The sequence below is a fragment of the Labrus mixtus genome, chromosome 4, assembly GCF_963584025.1.
Source record: "Labrus mixtus chromosome 4, fLabMix1.1, whole genome shotgun sequence".
Classification (NCBI taxonomy): Eukaryota; Metazoa; Chordata; class Actinopteri; order Labriformes; family Labridae; genus Labrus; species Labrus mixtus.
In genome coordinates this window covers 28,456,932-28,472,915 of record NC_083615.1, presented here as the reverse complement: position 1 = coordinate 28,472,915, position 15,984 = coordinate 28,456,932, and the positions used below count along the sequence as shown (strand labels likewise).

The window sequence follows — 15,984 nt, the reverse complement described above, 5'->3', positions numbered from 1 at the left end:
GTAGAGAGAGGCTCTCTGCACGTTTAATCTGCGCCGAGATGAGCTCTCATGCTGACAGAAGACAAGTTTGTCTGTCATAAAGATAATGAGCTGGGAATGGAGTGGAAACTTGTTTAAGAGTAGTGAGCCACCAGCCTCCAAAGATGTGATGTGAGTATCACAGTTTACAAACAAAGTCCAACAAAGCTTCCTCCCTGAATGGAGCAAGCAAGGAAAACAACATCTCGTTGTCATGGGTTACGACTCCACGCAGGGATGAAGTGTGGAGCCACTGACAGCCTGTGACTGATTTAACCTCTGGTTTTATAAACAAAAGTAATGTCAAAGTCACATTTACGGACGTTATTTGCAGATCATTTATTTCTATAGTGTAAACGGGGGGAATCGTTTTCCTGATCACTGAAAAGTTTGTACGTCTCTTGTAAATCCTGCAGCGCAGTCGCTACCAACTCTCAACAGACACTCGTTTTTCAACTCTAACTGTGGGTGGCTGTTCGTGCCAGAATTTGTGAATTAGAATCATTTTTTGCAGTGAGGCCAATTTGCATAGAAAGGGACCAAATTTCCCCCAAATGATTGCATAATGGTTCATTTCAATCCGCCCAAACAGCACCGGTGCACAGGGACTCTGTTTGCGCTGCAGCATGGTTTAGTGTTCCTTCAGCCCTGCGTGTGTTTTGTGAATCAGACCGTGTGTCTTTTTGACTTATTTGCACAAGTCGGTGCAGACGCCTCATTTCAGTAAAACACACGTGATGCAAACAGTATCTGGAAAAGTTGACACAGAACCACAAAGCTGTGCGGTAACTTTTAGTCCCGCCTCCTCTACTGGCCCACTTTTTAATCTTACATCCTGCCTTGCACTGATAATCTTCCTCATGTCTCATCGCCTCCACCTTTCCCCACACACTCCCCCTGCTCTATATCTTTTCGCTGTTATCTACTCTCATGTCCCCTCCTCTCTCTTCCTCCCCTGACCCTTCCACTTTCCCCAGCTTCCCCTCCTGCCCCATCATTACTCCTCTTTCAGTGCTCATCTTTCTGAGGCTGCCAAATTCCCCAGCACAACAGTGCTATTCTGCTGCCTACTAATAGAATCTCTCAGTTCCTCTAATGGATCTGTCAGAATCTCCCTGAGCACAGGAGACCAGATAGATTGATGGGAAGAGAGAGAGAGAGACAGAAAGAGAGAGAGAAGGGGGACAAAGGGACAGAGACAGAAAGCCACACAAAGGGAAAAAAGGAAAGAGAAAAAAGGGTGATACGTCGGGGATCGTGACACTTTCATCTGTGCCTCAGAAAGTCTCAGAGCAGCAGCTCCACCGACACTGCCAACCAGTAACCATATGGTCAGACAGAAAGCAACGCCAATTAAGGCCATCCTATTGTCACCAGGGATAATGACAGTTTCAATGTGTGCAGGTGAAAATAACAGTCAGTCCTTTGTGTGTTCAGATGAAGAACATTTTTATACTATTTCATTTTTGGTGGCATGAATGTGCACCGACAGTCGTCACTCAGAGAAACTGATTTGTTTTTTACAAAATATACTTGCACAAAGATTATATCTGTAAACAGAGCAGACATATTTGGCTCATAAAATAACATCTATGACAAACGTATAAAGTTTAACCCCCTGAAATAGTTTGTAAATGTATATACTGATGTTTGTTCATGTGGTTACATTTCACAAGTAGTAAGTAAAGTCTGACTCGGATTAGGACGCTGCAACCGATTTCCTGAAAATTACATTTTAACGACCCATTTCCAACACAGCTGAGACGTTGTGTAACAAAAACAGAATGTGATGGTTTTTCAAAACGATGAAGCTTAGTTTGAAAATAACACAAAGGCAAAATATCAAATTCTGACACTGAGAAATGTTCTTTCTTTTGGGAAAATTAAAGGTTTATTTTAAATGTGATGCCAGCAACACATTTCACAACACTCTGAGCGTGTGGGAACTTAGGAGACATGTTTCAGTTATTTTTTTAAATGGGATGTTTGACCATTCTGGCTTAATGTAGGGTTTGAGCTGTATAACAGTTCAGGGTCTCCTTTGTCAAGGTAAACTTAACTAATGTATCCCTAAGGGGCCATTTGCTTTACAGCCAGCAGTGAATAGCACAAAGAAAGGCGAGACTCATACACACAAGGAGCACTGAGATACTTACACACACACACACACACACACACACTGAACACTTAAATACAAACATCAAGGGGGCAAGGATTGTACAATTCCCTTAGCAGACACTTTTATCAAAAGCGATGTACATCAGAGAGGAAGTACAAGGATTCACATGATGCTGTTGAGGAGACAAAGGTACCAGGGACAAATGGTTTGACATTGTCTCGCTGAAATGAGCAGGGCCTTCACTGAAAAATGAGTTGTCTGTTTGGCTGCACATGTTGCTCCAGAATATGGTTCAGCCTCAATGGTGCCTGCATTACTTCATGAATTTTACAAATTGAGGAAAATTCTGGTTGACTCTCTTATTGAGAGACATGCTTCTCACACCTCGGCAGCACTCAGCACAACATTTGAAATGTTGTCTTTGTGCTTTAAAAAAAAGTGTTTTGAACGCAAGGCAGCTGTGGCTCAGTTGGTAGAGTTAGAGCCTCTCAACCAGAAGGTCAAGGGTTCAATCCCCAGCTGAGCAACATGTCCGATGTGTCCTTGGGCAAGACACTCAACCTGGATTGCTCCTGCTGCTTCAGTGGTGGTGTATGAATGGCATTAGTTACTTCTGATGATACTACATAGCAACCACTACCATCAGTGTGTGAAAGGCTGTGAATGGGTGGGTGTGACATGTGCTCTAAAGGTGCTTTGAGTAGTCAGAAGACTAGAAAAGCACTATATAAGCTGAAGTCCATTTACCATTTCGTAAACTAATTCAGTTTTGATTAACTTTTCAAAAATAGTAAAAAATTTTATTCAAGAAAGGGAGCAAAAGGACGTTTACTGAACTGAAGGTTTTATGAGTTGTTTGCGATATGTGATTTGAAAAGTGATATTATATCATGCCATTTACAGTGGGGTATCTGACACGTACCGTTGTCTGTGGCGATGAAGACAGCTGTGTATTTGTTGTCATGGACATGGTGAGACTCGCGGTCCAGCGGGGCTGACGTGTTGACAGTTCCTCTGACAGGGTTCACACTCAACCAGCCTGCTGGGTCTCGCAGGACAGCGTACCTGAGAGAGGGTAGATAAAGTAGGTAAGAAGTTCACACATACCAGAACATATACAAGTTGGACGTTTATTTTGGTCCTATACTTTTAGCCTCCAGGCATCATACTGGGAAACTCTGCAGAAACGTCAACAGACAACACACAAAGGTTTTCACATGCAGTTTATTAGGACATCAGATTCCCAACTACATCTTAAAGAATATTAATTATAAAGTTGTTACCTATATAATAAGTAGAGAATCAACAAGCTCTTGTGAAATTGCAGTTCTTCGGTCTAGCTTCCATGCATTTGATCTCTCTCCTAATTGTCTCCGTTTGTATGTGTGCCTGTAAGTCCAAGTGCTGGGATAAGGAAACCCCTCCTCCTGAATTTGTATCCAATCACCATGTGCTAAAGCTGGGGATAGCTGACAACACTGACGTCAGATTATACACATTACTTTAACACGATGAGCGGTGAGGAGAGGCAGCAATATGAGGAAGCACCGCCGTCTCTCAAATCATCGCTGTGGGGACATTTTGGTTTCAGTGTTGAGCATGATGACAAGGAAGAGAAAACGGTAAACATAAAAATGACTCTCTGCAAACATCGTTTTACATGTGTCACCCACTCAAATGGAAACACTTACGGAGGTTTGCTAAGTTTACAGACTGCAGCAGGCTGTAATGTTAACTAACATGGAGCTGAAGACACCAGCTGATCCCTGCATGATGCAGACCGGGAAAAGACAAAGCAGCTTATCAAACTCAGTTGCAGTACACAATTAAATATCAATGCTCTACCACCCATTTCTAAGTGTCTGTGAAAAATATTTAGCCTAAATATGAATGTCTTCCTATTTGTACAGCTGGTCTACTTAAACACTGCCTTCTTTTCACTGAGACTTTATGATGGACAAATACTGAGTGTGTAACTGAGTGCTATGCTCATACAATGATTAAGTGTCTTCTTCTTTTAGAAGTCTTAAAGATCAGTGGGAGTAAGCAGATGTCCTCGTGGATGGTGGAAAGATGGTACAACCGGGCCTCTCAGAGAAGAGATAACTTCTCTGTTGCTAAGTAGCATGACATATGTTAAGTGTTATCTGTATTGTGCTTGAAGAGGAGATATAATCCCCCTTCTCCACCTTTTCAAACAGTCCCCCTGGGGTCTAAATGAAACATCTGTGCTGTGCTTTGGTCAAAATATAACATGAATCAAGCACCAGAGGAGGTTTGTGACCCTGTATAAACCAGCTCTCTCAGAATGCTCCGTTTTGGTGTGTCTGTCTCTTTAAATGCAAAGAGCCCCCCGTCAGTTTTCCCAGTAGACATCACTCCTCTGTAGAGAGAATAAAAATGGCGGACTTGTGCAAAAGCTTTCTAGGCTAGGGGTGGAGTCCATGGGTGGAGATACCAGGGGAGGGGAGGGTATCTTTTTTTTACCAGAATCCCACTGTGACATCACAAGGAGAACACATTTGGAACAGAGCCTTTTTCTCTGTTTAGTAAGACTTATGCAGACCACAAACAAAGGACTGGATGGGTTTATTTCACATGTTGTGGGTCAGTAGACACTCAGGTTACCCAAATATATGTTCACAAACACTGTACAAGATGGATTTTTCATAATATGTCCCCTTTAAATACTGAGACTTCTCTCTATTCGGGGAGCTCCTCTCCCACTACTTTGTGTTGTGTGGGATTCTGTGCTCTGCTTGAGTAAAGAGAAACTGACTTCAAAATCCTCATCGGGAGTGTGATGTTACTTTTTCACCCACACTTTACATGATACAACAAGAATTTGTATAAATGGAAAAGTTGTTTTAGTTCAAATTAAAATTAAGAAATTGTTTTAGAATAATTTAAAAAAGCAGTTTTTCTGAACCCCTTGCTGTTCCTGTAAAAATGGCCTTAAACTCCAAAGAATGGGATACAAAAATGGGCCGTGCCGTCAGAACTGAAAACTGTGACCAAAAATAATAACTAATGTTGTACTTTTGCTGTGTTGGGTTTGATTCTAATGTCTATCAAAAACAGCTTTCAATAGCACTGTACAGAAGTGTCTTTTTTCCCCCTGACAATCAGACAGACTTCACCGAGACAGAACATGATCTGTCCTTTCAAAGAGAAGCAGCTCAGCAGAGTTACCTTGACAAACCAACCACTGCGAATGAATAAAAGAGTCTAGGCGAGACTCCTTCAAGTACAATATGTCTGAAAACACTCGGTCTCTGTGTTTCTTTTTTGAGATATGGATGAATCTACAATGTCACTCTTTAAAGACTTGACTAAAATGAGATGAGCTATAATCAATACACTGTCAGATTAGTTTGTACAATCTGAAACAAGACTATCAAGATGTATGAGGATTCTGTATTTATGTGTATTAAAACTGATAATAAGAGGTGCTGGTGGTGCAGTGGTGCAGTGGTTAGTGCGCGCGCCCCATGTATGGAGGCTGTAGTCCTTCAAGCGGGCGGCCCAGGTTCGAATCCGACCTGTGGCTCCTTTCCCGCTCAGGGTCGTGGGGGCCGGAGGCTCTACCAAGCGGAAACCTCAGGTGCGCTGCTCAGCTGCGCACTGCACGTCCCAGCACGCTCTGTTTGTTTGTTTGTTCTCGTGTTTAATGTTGTTAAAACGTCATCTTATCCGGCCTGTCTGTGGAATATGTTCGTCTAAAGTGTAAGATGAGTGTCCCTCGAACTGTGCTTGTGTTTCTGTGGCTAATCAGTCTACTTGGACAATGCCTTTCCATGCAATGTCCGAAAGCACATCTGAGTGAGGCGTCACGGCTTGCACGCTCGTACAGCCGAGAGGCTCTGCTGGAGCTACAACCAGACCCGACCCAAGCAGTTGTATCAAGCCACTTCTACCGGCTGACGCTGGAAAAGATCCCCCAGGAGCTTATCAGGACCAAAAAAAGGAAAAAGAAACGTGGAGGAATTCGAAACCGGCTACGAAAGAGATTAAATCGGCCACCACTCCCATCTATTGTCTTCACAAACCTGTGCTCTTTGAGCAACAAAGTGGATGCTATACGAACATACGCAAGGTACTGTAATGAATTCCGAGAGGCATCTCTGTTATGCTTTACAGAAAGCTGGTTACAAGCTACGATGCCTGACTCCCTCTTTCATGTCCCAGCAGACAGAGAGGCTGACTCGGGAAAAACAAGGGGAGGAGGCATCTGCATGTATATAAACGATCTATGGTGCCGAATGCACTCAGTCAAAGTTACGATCTGTGATCCCAATGTAGAAATTCTCGGCATGACTTTAAGACCATTTTATTTGCCAAGAGAATTTGGGTGTATTTTGCTGTTCGTTGTATACGCACCCCCAAACGGGAAAGCGTCACAAGCTGCACGGACCATAGCTGACTGTGTTCATGAGCTACAACTCAACTACCCTGAGGCACCGGCTATAGTTTTGGGAGACTTGAATCAATGTCACCTGGAAACTGTGCTGCCTGGTTTCGAGCAGTACGTCAAGGACCAGACCAGGAAAGACAATATTTTGGACAAGTGCTTTGTAAATGTTAAAGGTGCTTATGTGTCCAAGTGCCGGCCACCTATATTAAATTCTGACCATAATGTTGTGCACATGATTCCAGTGTATAAGACAAAACTTAAGAGAAGTAAACCAGAAAAGAAAGTGATTAGGACATGGACAAATGAGAGTAAAGAACAACTGAAAGCCTGTTTTGACTGGACGAATTGGGAAATTTTTCATGAGGGCTCCATAAATGACAATATCAATTTTTGTGTAGAGCTGGTTGTTCCAACAAAGGAAATTGAAATTTACCCTAATAATAAATCATATGTCACTAGTGACATAAAGGCAGTCATAAATACAAGAAAAGTGGCTTTTAAAAATAAAAATCCTGGAGCACTAAAACTTACAGAAAAAGAGTTGAGAATCAGACTGAGAGAAGCAAAAGTGGCACACAGACAGCTTCTTGAACAAGCCTTTAAAGCTAAAAACCCTAAAAGAGTGTGGGACACCATGAAAGCTATGACGGGCATGTCAACTCCAATCAAATCAATTGCAACAGACAATGAACTTAAATTTTCCAATGACCTTAACTCTTTTTTTTATTAGATTTGAATCACAAGATGACCCTGCAAAATTCCCCGAAATACTCAGAACCATCATACCTGCAGCTTCAGACAGAATTATTATCACTGTTGAAGATGTAAGGAAAACATTTCAGGGTACAAATACAAAGAAAGCAGCGGGACCTCATAAGTGTAGCGGTTTTCTGCTAAAAAACTTTGCAGCTGAGTTGGCTCCAGTATGGCAACCAATTTTTTCAGTTGACACACACGAGGTCCCTATGTCATGGAAAACTTTGTACATAAACCCTTTACCTAAGATTCCATGTCCATCGATTACATCTGTAAAAAGACAAAACAAAGAATTGATTTCCTCCGCCGTCTGAGATCTTTTGGGGCGAGTCGACAGATTTTTCTTTTGTTTGTTACCTCTGTGATTCTAAGTGTCCTACAGTATTGTAACACCTCATGGTATATGTGTCTGTCCGCCACTCTGAAGTCTAAACTGCTCCAGCAGTTGAACATCTGCTCTAAGATTGTAGGCCAACCCATGCACAGACGCCATGAATCCGCCTACAACAAAAGCATTTTAAGACTGGCTAACTGCATCGCCTCTGACCCTGACCACGCCCTGAACACAGAGTATGAACTGTTACCATCAAACCGGAGATACAGGGTCCCACGTTTTAATAAGGTCAGACTGAAACACTCTTTTGTTCACCAATCAATTCTAAAATTGAATGTGGAGCTGAATCCTCGACCAAAGCACGTTTAGGGCCTCTGGGCATTTGTTTGGCGTTTGAGTGTTGTTTCAAATGTTTGTATCTTGAGTGTTGTGCTGTGTCAAATGTTTGTATCTTTGTTTCCTGTCTTAATTGTTGTGCCGCAAATGGAGCCGCTGTGACGCAAGGCAAATTTCAGAATACGTCTGACAATATAGTATTATCTATCTATCTATGTCATTCCCACCTCTCTCTCTCCCTGATTTCCGACTCTATCCACTGTCCTATCTCTCTAATAAAGGCACAAAAAGCCCCCCCCCCCAAAAAAAAAGATTGATAAAGACTATTTACAGATGTCTGTGCAGGTTCTCGGTCATCCAGGTCATGGTACATTCGAAGCTAGATCCAAAGACAACTGTGGATAGAGGCTTAAAGAGCCCATATTCTGCCCTTTTTGGGGTTCGTATATTTAATCTATGTACCTACTTTTGTACGTTCACAATAGCTAAAGTTCGAAAAAAGTGTCTGTTTTCATGTACTGCTCCTCCTTGCTCCCTCTACGCTCTGAGTCCGTCAGCTACACTCTGTTGAGCCCCCACTGTTAGACCCCACGTGGGCCAAGCCTGCTCTGATTGGTCTGCCGATCCGCTCTGTCGTTATTGGTCAGTTGCTCAGCACGCTTCTCGGAAATTTCAACATGAGCTGCAGGGCTTGCCACAACGAGCCAATGGGCTTAGATCAGTGATCTCACACTGACAATGACGTCGGACTGACAAATTTTTATCGAGGGGGGCTAGAACCGAGCGTTACATGCAGCTAATGCTACAGCTAACAGGAGGACGTAGGAGAAGCCGCGTTTCCGCGGACTTTGAATTTTTGCACATAGATGTGTCTAAACATGCACAGGACACTTGGAAAACACACTAAAGAGCATATAAAACCAGAAAAAGCATAATATGGGACCTTTAAATTTGTAGCCCCGTCCACCAGACTCAGAGGAGATGTGAAACGTCTTCAAGCTCTTCAACCAGTCCAGGTGCCTTTGGATCAAGCTTTGTATTTACAGGTGTGTGTCCCAATCTGAATTTAGAGATGGAATTTAGGGCCTATCATATAAGGATATGAGGATGAAATTGCGGCTTCTTGTGCACTACATGGCTTTAAATTAAACTTAACCCATAATCCTCTCCCTATATATGATCGTAGGGCTATGATTGCCACAGCAGGACATCCACAGGAAGTGCTATGGCTGAAACCTCATCATTGAAAAAAAATGCGTCCCAGAGTTATCCCTTTGTGTGTCTGTGCGTGCATGTCTGTGTGGGTGACTGCAGCTACAGCTCTGCAGGGCAAAGGTTTGAAGATAATGAAGGACCTCTCCAAAAAATCTTGTGAGATACGCCAACATTTAAAAAAAAAAAAAAGGACGCTGTAAAGAGCAGATCATGACCCCGGTGATGTGTCCACTTAGCCGGCCACTGATGGCTAGTGGATTGTGATTGGACGGGGCTTGAATCTGTTTTTTTAATGTCCTAAGTCACTGATTTTGGAGTTCAAGTGCCTCTATCTATCTATCTATCTCTCTATAAAAATATACACACATAGCACACTTGATGTATCGATATAAGCTGTTGTTCCGTGAAATGTGACTCATAAAAGTGAAACACATAGACACACACACACACACACACACACACACACACATCGTGACAGAGTTCCTTCACAACAAGGCCGTTCGTTGCCGGAGTGCTCAGCAGTAGACAAAATGTCTTTGAAATGGAGCTCTTCGGCTGACGGAGCGCGACAAAGCCTTGGGAAATGACTTAGCAATCAACCTCAGCAAACACCTTTCCCCTGTGCGCCCGCCCACACACACACACATACACACACACACACACACACACACACACACACACACACACACTTTCCCTTCCAGTAATAACCACTGTTAACGAACACATAGGTATGTTTTAATGTAACATAAAAGGCACTGCAGAGAGGGTAAATGCACTCCTCATAATGTCACAGACGGTATATCAGCATGTGCTCCGGCCTAATGCTGCACTATGAGCAGAAGGTAAACAACAGGAAAGGGTGAAAGAATGGCATCCTAAAGCGCAGCGCAGTTTGTCACTATTTTGATCTATAAAATGGAGATCAAGTTTTATCTCGGCTGCATCAGGTTTAGCTGGCATATTGACCCGAGCAATGTGTGACCACATTCATAGCACAGGCATGTGGACGTTAACCTGCTAGGAGGACTGAAGGCTGGTGTTGTTAGCAATGCTAACGTCAGCCACCCTAAAATCTATTATTCTCTACGATGTCAAATCTAACTATTTGACATCGTTTAAAGACGGCCAAATGTAACCCACAACGCACTTTTTTTTGTTCACTTATCTTTTTTGGTTCTCATCTATGGCCAACCAAACTCTGGTGCCCTTGGAAGTAAACCGAGAAAAATAAATAAATTAAATTAAATTCCTGTGTTCCTTATAATCTCTCTATATATACAATCTATCTATATACAATTTGCTATACTATATTTATGATACTATATTTGACATTTACAATCCAATGATTTTCCATACATATATACAACTTAATATACTATGATTTTTTATAATTTATTATATATTAATATATATATTTTATAATTTATATATTTATTATTATTATTATTATTAGTCTGAGAGGAATCTGTAATGCAGCCCACCTGAGCAGGCTGGTTTCAGGAGGCGATAAAGCAGACCTGCTCAGTCTTCTTCATGGCCTGCAGACTGCCATCAGCATTTGTTTGTATTGTATTGTGTTGTAGACATATACTCATTCATCCACACACACACACTCAACACTGACTTCCTAACAGGTATAAAACTATCTAAATAATTTAATTAAAATATATTGCATAATGTTGCCGACTATGTGTAGTCTGCCTGTTATGTTGCATACTATCGAGCGAGGTTGTGACAACTATTACTACCACGCTGAGAGTCATCAACAGCAACTACAAGCTCAATGAAACATTTGAATGTCACATTTTGAGGTTTGATTCCTTACTACATCTTTCATACTGAAATACAACTATCCACTTTTCAAGCAGGAACTGAAGTTTGGAGCAGCCTTTGTTAATCCCTAAAATGTTCCCTTAAATATTCAGTATTATTATCCTTCATAAACTTACAGAAACAGTTTTAAGCTTAGACCTTGGGAACTTAATCTCAGACATGTGGGATATTTCATAGCTGACACACAAGTACAATGGAGCTCTGCAGGCTGTAGCATTACATATCTTGGTATAGCGGGGTTGTTTTCATAGATCAGAAGGAGTGTAGTGCTTCTGTTTGCTTTACTTCAGACTCAAAGGTAGCCACTGCATGAGTCAGCTCCACTGTTCCTCCTCTCAGTGCAAACATGGGGACAGTCCATTAGAGCCTTTTAAAGGGCAAATTAGAAAGACATTAAAAAGCCATTAGGAATATTCATATCTGGTTATACGTGTTTATCTCCGAAAGCAGAGAAGGGACAAACTAATAAGTCATCAAATGAGACAGCCCACAAACACAACAGCACACACATCCACTTTAAACCTGCAAAAGCAAGCTTAAAGCATAGCACACAAGTTAACACATAAGTGTCTGAAATGGTTCCCATTATACTGAAGTGATTTCTCATGAATTTATCTTGAATGGCAGAGAGTGCATGTCATCAGGCACAAGCTGTGAACCGATGTTAAAGAGACCAGGCCGCTGGACTGCTAGGCTACGACCTTACAACTACTCTGAGCTCTTCTTGCTGCCATCAGAGTTTAGACAGGAATGGTTTCTGCATGTGTAACTAAGAGGGTTGTATGTACACTAAAAGTGGATACAGAGGAGTTTGCAGTAGGCAGGGGCTGATGAATCTGTCTGACTCTTGATGTAGCTAATTAGATGTGACACAAAGCCAGAGACATAAAACAGTAATGTTATGGCAACACCTCCCTGATAGGTTGTATTGTAAGCTAGAGAGAGAGCGAGCCCTACTGGTCGCGGGCCCAATGGCTAGGGAGTCACTGACTTGATTTTCTGAGGCGAGTAGGGCAGGTGTGAGAGAGAGGACAGGAGAAGGAAGTTTTTGAGCTGATGAGAGACTGATTGTTTCCCTGTTTTCTTTTGTTACCAAGATTGTCAGTTAAATTATTATTGCAAGCAGTAAAGCCCTGCATTATATCAGCTGCAGTCCGCACATTTTAACAATTTTTGTAAGACGTTAAACACATCCCGAAAGAACCAACTGTTAGCTTTTAAAAGACACATGATTTGTGCTAGTGGTCCACACTGCTCGAGAACAGCCTGATCTCTTGTCAACGTTTGTCTGGATAAGAATTTCTAAGGCCAATTTTAGAAGATGCTGAAGAGGTTTAAAAAAATAAATAAGACGAGTGTAGCTTTGAAAAGATCACAAATAATGTCTTTGAGAGAAAACCTTTTTTTATCAAACCTATCAGCATCACGGAAGCATCTGCTATTTTCAAAGACAAAGATCTTTCAAAATGCATTGGACCACTATCTTATTCACTTAGTCAGTGTCATGTAAGTCCATGCACATGTGTTGTTGTTGATGTTTTGATTGGAAATATTTTAGCACATAATCTTTGTATATCTGTATTTGAATTTTATATTTTCCATTTTTTTATACTATTGCAGTTTGCACCGAGGTTCAGAGGGAAACGATTTTAAGATATTTCTGTATGTCCAAAAAATGGCAAAAAATGTACCCTAAAGATGTCTTTAACCTCACCCCTTTTTAATTTGAAAATGTAGGACAATGCTGTTTCTAAGAGTTAAACACTTAATCTGTATAAGAGGCATCTGTGAGACATGCAATCGTGGGTTTAAAAAAAACGTATAGACTGCCTGTAGCCTCAAGTGTTTGACGATTAGATACTCCCTTTTTTCATTTCTCTTCAATTCAGGCCACACTGCACAGTGGTAGTCACAAACACACACACACGCACACACTGACATGCATGCATCAATTGTTCAGCGCTCAGTCAAATATTCACAGACACGACGGATCAGGTTAGAGCCCACATAAACTCCCGAAGCGTTCCCTGAATTCATCCATCTCTCCCCGTAAAGCTGAGCCTGATTTTCTGCTGAGTGTGTGCAGATTTCCAGGGGGGTGATGGATATTTGTTCCCTCACCACGCTCTCTGAACGTGAATCATGAAGTTGCACAATATCACCTTAAAAATGGCTGGGATGGCTGCATGGTCACGTCATTAATATACTGACTTTGACAGGTAAATAGGTTAGGTGTACTGAAGCACAAGTCTCCAACCTCAGGGTCAGGCAGCCAAGGTTTTGAAGGAGTCAAAATGAGACTTTAGTTATATAAACATGTCTGAAAATACAAAAATAATACATCCAGATTCTAAAGCTCCATCAGGCTGTCTGCCACACGTTCTTAACTTTACCTATAAAGTTAAGAACGTGTGCCATGCACTAATAAAGGCGTTTATTTCAGTAACACAACAGAGTGCATTGGATATCTTTTTGTGTTTGCCTACCATACTGGTCAGATGATTTTTTTTCACTCAAGCGACAAACACATCAACAATGTTTTCATCGTTCATTTTCCCGCCTCCTCAGAGAGCACCTGTTTGCTGGTTCAGCTTCATCGAGGACCCACTCAGCGCTCTTATCCATAGATTTTTTTTTATTGTATTTATTTTTCTTAATGTCAAGAAAGAAAAAAAATCTCTTATTTTAGTGACAACACTCCTATCTCAATATATCAAGGTGTTGCAGGCATCGCTTTATAGTCAGGTGGTTGTGAGTTGTTCAAAGATAATAAAAAACAGGTAGGAATAATGGCAGTGCTACAGGCTTCACTACTGTTTGGCTGATTTAAAATGCCCAGGAGTAAGTCAGAGATATGCATAATGAGACAGAGATCAGTGTCAAACAACAACACTGGTGCAACATGTGACTCCCAGGTGTTTGTGCACAGCTTTTAAGCATAATGATTCAGGCTGTCTGACGCAGAGGGAAAGCATCCAATTTGAATATCTAAATAGTTGTGAGTATACGTGTGTATCAAGAGAGGTGAAGGTCACATGCTGCTGCTGCGTTTAGTCACTTTATTAGATAAGCCTTTCAGGAAACTCCATTATGAAGCCGAATTCCATTTATGCAACACTTTAATGCAAACTCTGTTTTCTCTCACTTATGCCCTTCTTAACACGCACACACCGCCAGCGCTACACAAGAGCTTAGCCTTGCTATTTTAAGTGTTAGTGTTCCCATTTTTGGCTTTTCTGCAGCGCTCTGCAACTTAGACAAGTGTACTTATAAACTTGCATGGCAATGGCAGGATACAACAGGAAAACCTATTATATGCAACTCTCCCCAATCTCTCACTCGCTTCTTTAACTTTTTCTCCATGGTTCTCTCGGTCTTCAGTCTCAGCTGGCTCTAACTTTATCTCTGAGTCTTTATCTGTCCCTCTATCACTCTCTTCTCTCTTTCCTGCCAGCAAGATCTTCCAGTGATTGGAGTCTGACTTAGTGAGGGAACAGAGACAGCACAGAGCCAATGTTAATGGTGTGTTTCTATCTGAAAGCAGCCCTGTGTATGTGAGCAAAAGATACGAGAACATCAATCAAGAGACACGCAGCAAAAAGCACATGGGTTGTGTCGACGTGTGTTTGCCTGTAACGACTGTACTCTTAATCCAAACGCTCGACTGGAAAAGCAAGAGGAGGAGGAGAGAATCAGGCAGAGCAGGGCCAGGGAGATAAGAAATGGGATCGAAAAATGAAGATAAGAATGGGACGCATGAAACTGGAACTGTGAATAAGTGTGTAATGAAAACCAATTCCCCCCTCTCTCCATCACCCACTTCACTGGTCTCTTCTCAGAAGTACTCCTTTGATAGTGGTGTCATCTGAGGTGCCAGCCAGAGTCCTGTACGGCTTCAGTACATCTGAGCCACTGCCTACATCAATTTGGAACCAAACCTGAGCCATTAATAAATGACATGTGACCTGAGGTCCAAGGGAATTATGGGTACTAGAGTGGTCAAAAATGAGTTAACTTAACAGAAATATGTTCACTCCTGGTGTCAAGTTACCACCACATTGTCATCCAACCCTGCAGTTCTGTTTTTGCTTTGCTCTCACCAACTCAACAAAAGAATAAAAAGTTGAAGACTAGAATGACATTGTGGTCTTATGCAGCCGACAATTATTACAGCATATATGTACAGTATCTGTGTTTGCCACAGAAGACCAGTGTAACCATAAAAAAACAATGGAATAAGAATAAGAATAATAAGAAGCTTTCATCTGAGCACAGGCGCTGCTTGTCAACAGGCATGGCAGGCAACTGCTTGGGGCCCCAGACCAGTAGGGGGCCCCTGAGGGCTCAAAAACTTTAAACCAGAGCAGCGGCCCAAATTGTGCAAATTTTGCAATGACAGTAGGAATCATCCCTAAGGGGGCCCCATCTGACAGCACTTGTTTTTGTTGCCTTGCATGCATTATTTCTGTGAAAAACTAAATTTGTCAATAAATGTCAATAAAGAGAAATGAATGAGAATCATCCATCTATAGGGGAGAAAAAAGGAAAAGAGGTAGAGGACGAAGTGTCGTGACACTGGCAGACATGATGGAGATGAACGCTGGTTGGGGGCCTCCCCCCAATTCATTTTTGCCTAGGGCCCCATCAGACTCCAGAATCACCACTGCTAGAGGTTGCAGACGGCATAATGTTAGACTCTGGCCATCAAAATCTGACCACATTCATCCTTCAGTATAAGTTTAAAAATGTGAAGAAATCCCATCCCGGTGTTCCTGAGATGTCTTGAATGGGACAGAAGATCATCCAGAAAAGTTTTTATTTTTTTATTACTTATTTATTATACTTTTTTACGATTTATACGAATGTGTGAAATTGTGATTTAAAAAGCAAATGTATTCTAAAGCCAAGAGCTGTGCTATGAGAGAGTACAGTGACCTTTGACCTGCACATTTTAAACAG

General features: G+C 41.7%; 1 protein-coding gene across 1 annotated transcript in view; it reads right to left on the bottom strand.

Annotated features, from left to right (window-relative positions):
* cdh13 (cadherin 13, H-cadherin (heart)) overlaps nucleotides 1–15,984 on the bottom strand; it is a 391,528-nt gene that overhangs the window by 42,336 nt on the left and 333,208 nt on the right. The window contains exon 12 of the mRNA XM_061036764.1: nucleotides 3,060–3,202. Coding sequence (XP_060892747.1) covers nucleotides 3,060–3,202 — 143 coding nt within the window. The remainder of the gene's footprint in view (nucleotides 1–3,059; nucleotides 3,203–15,984) is intronic.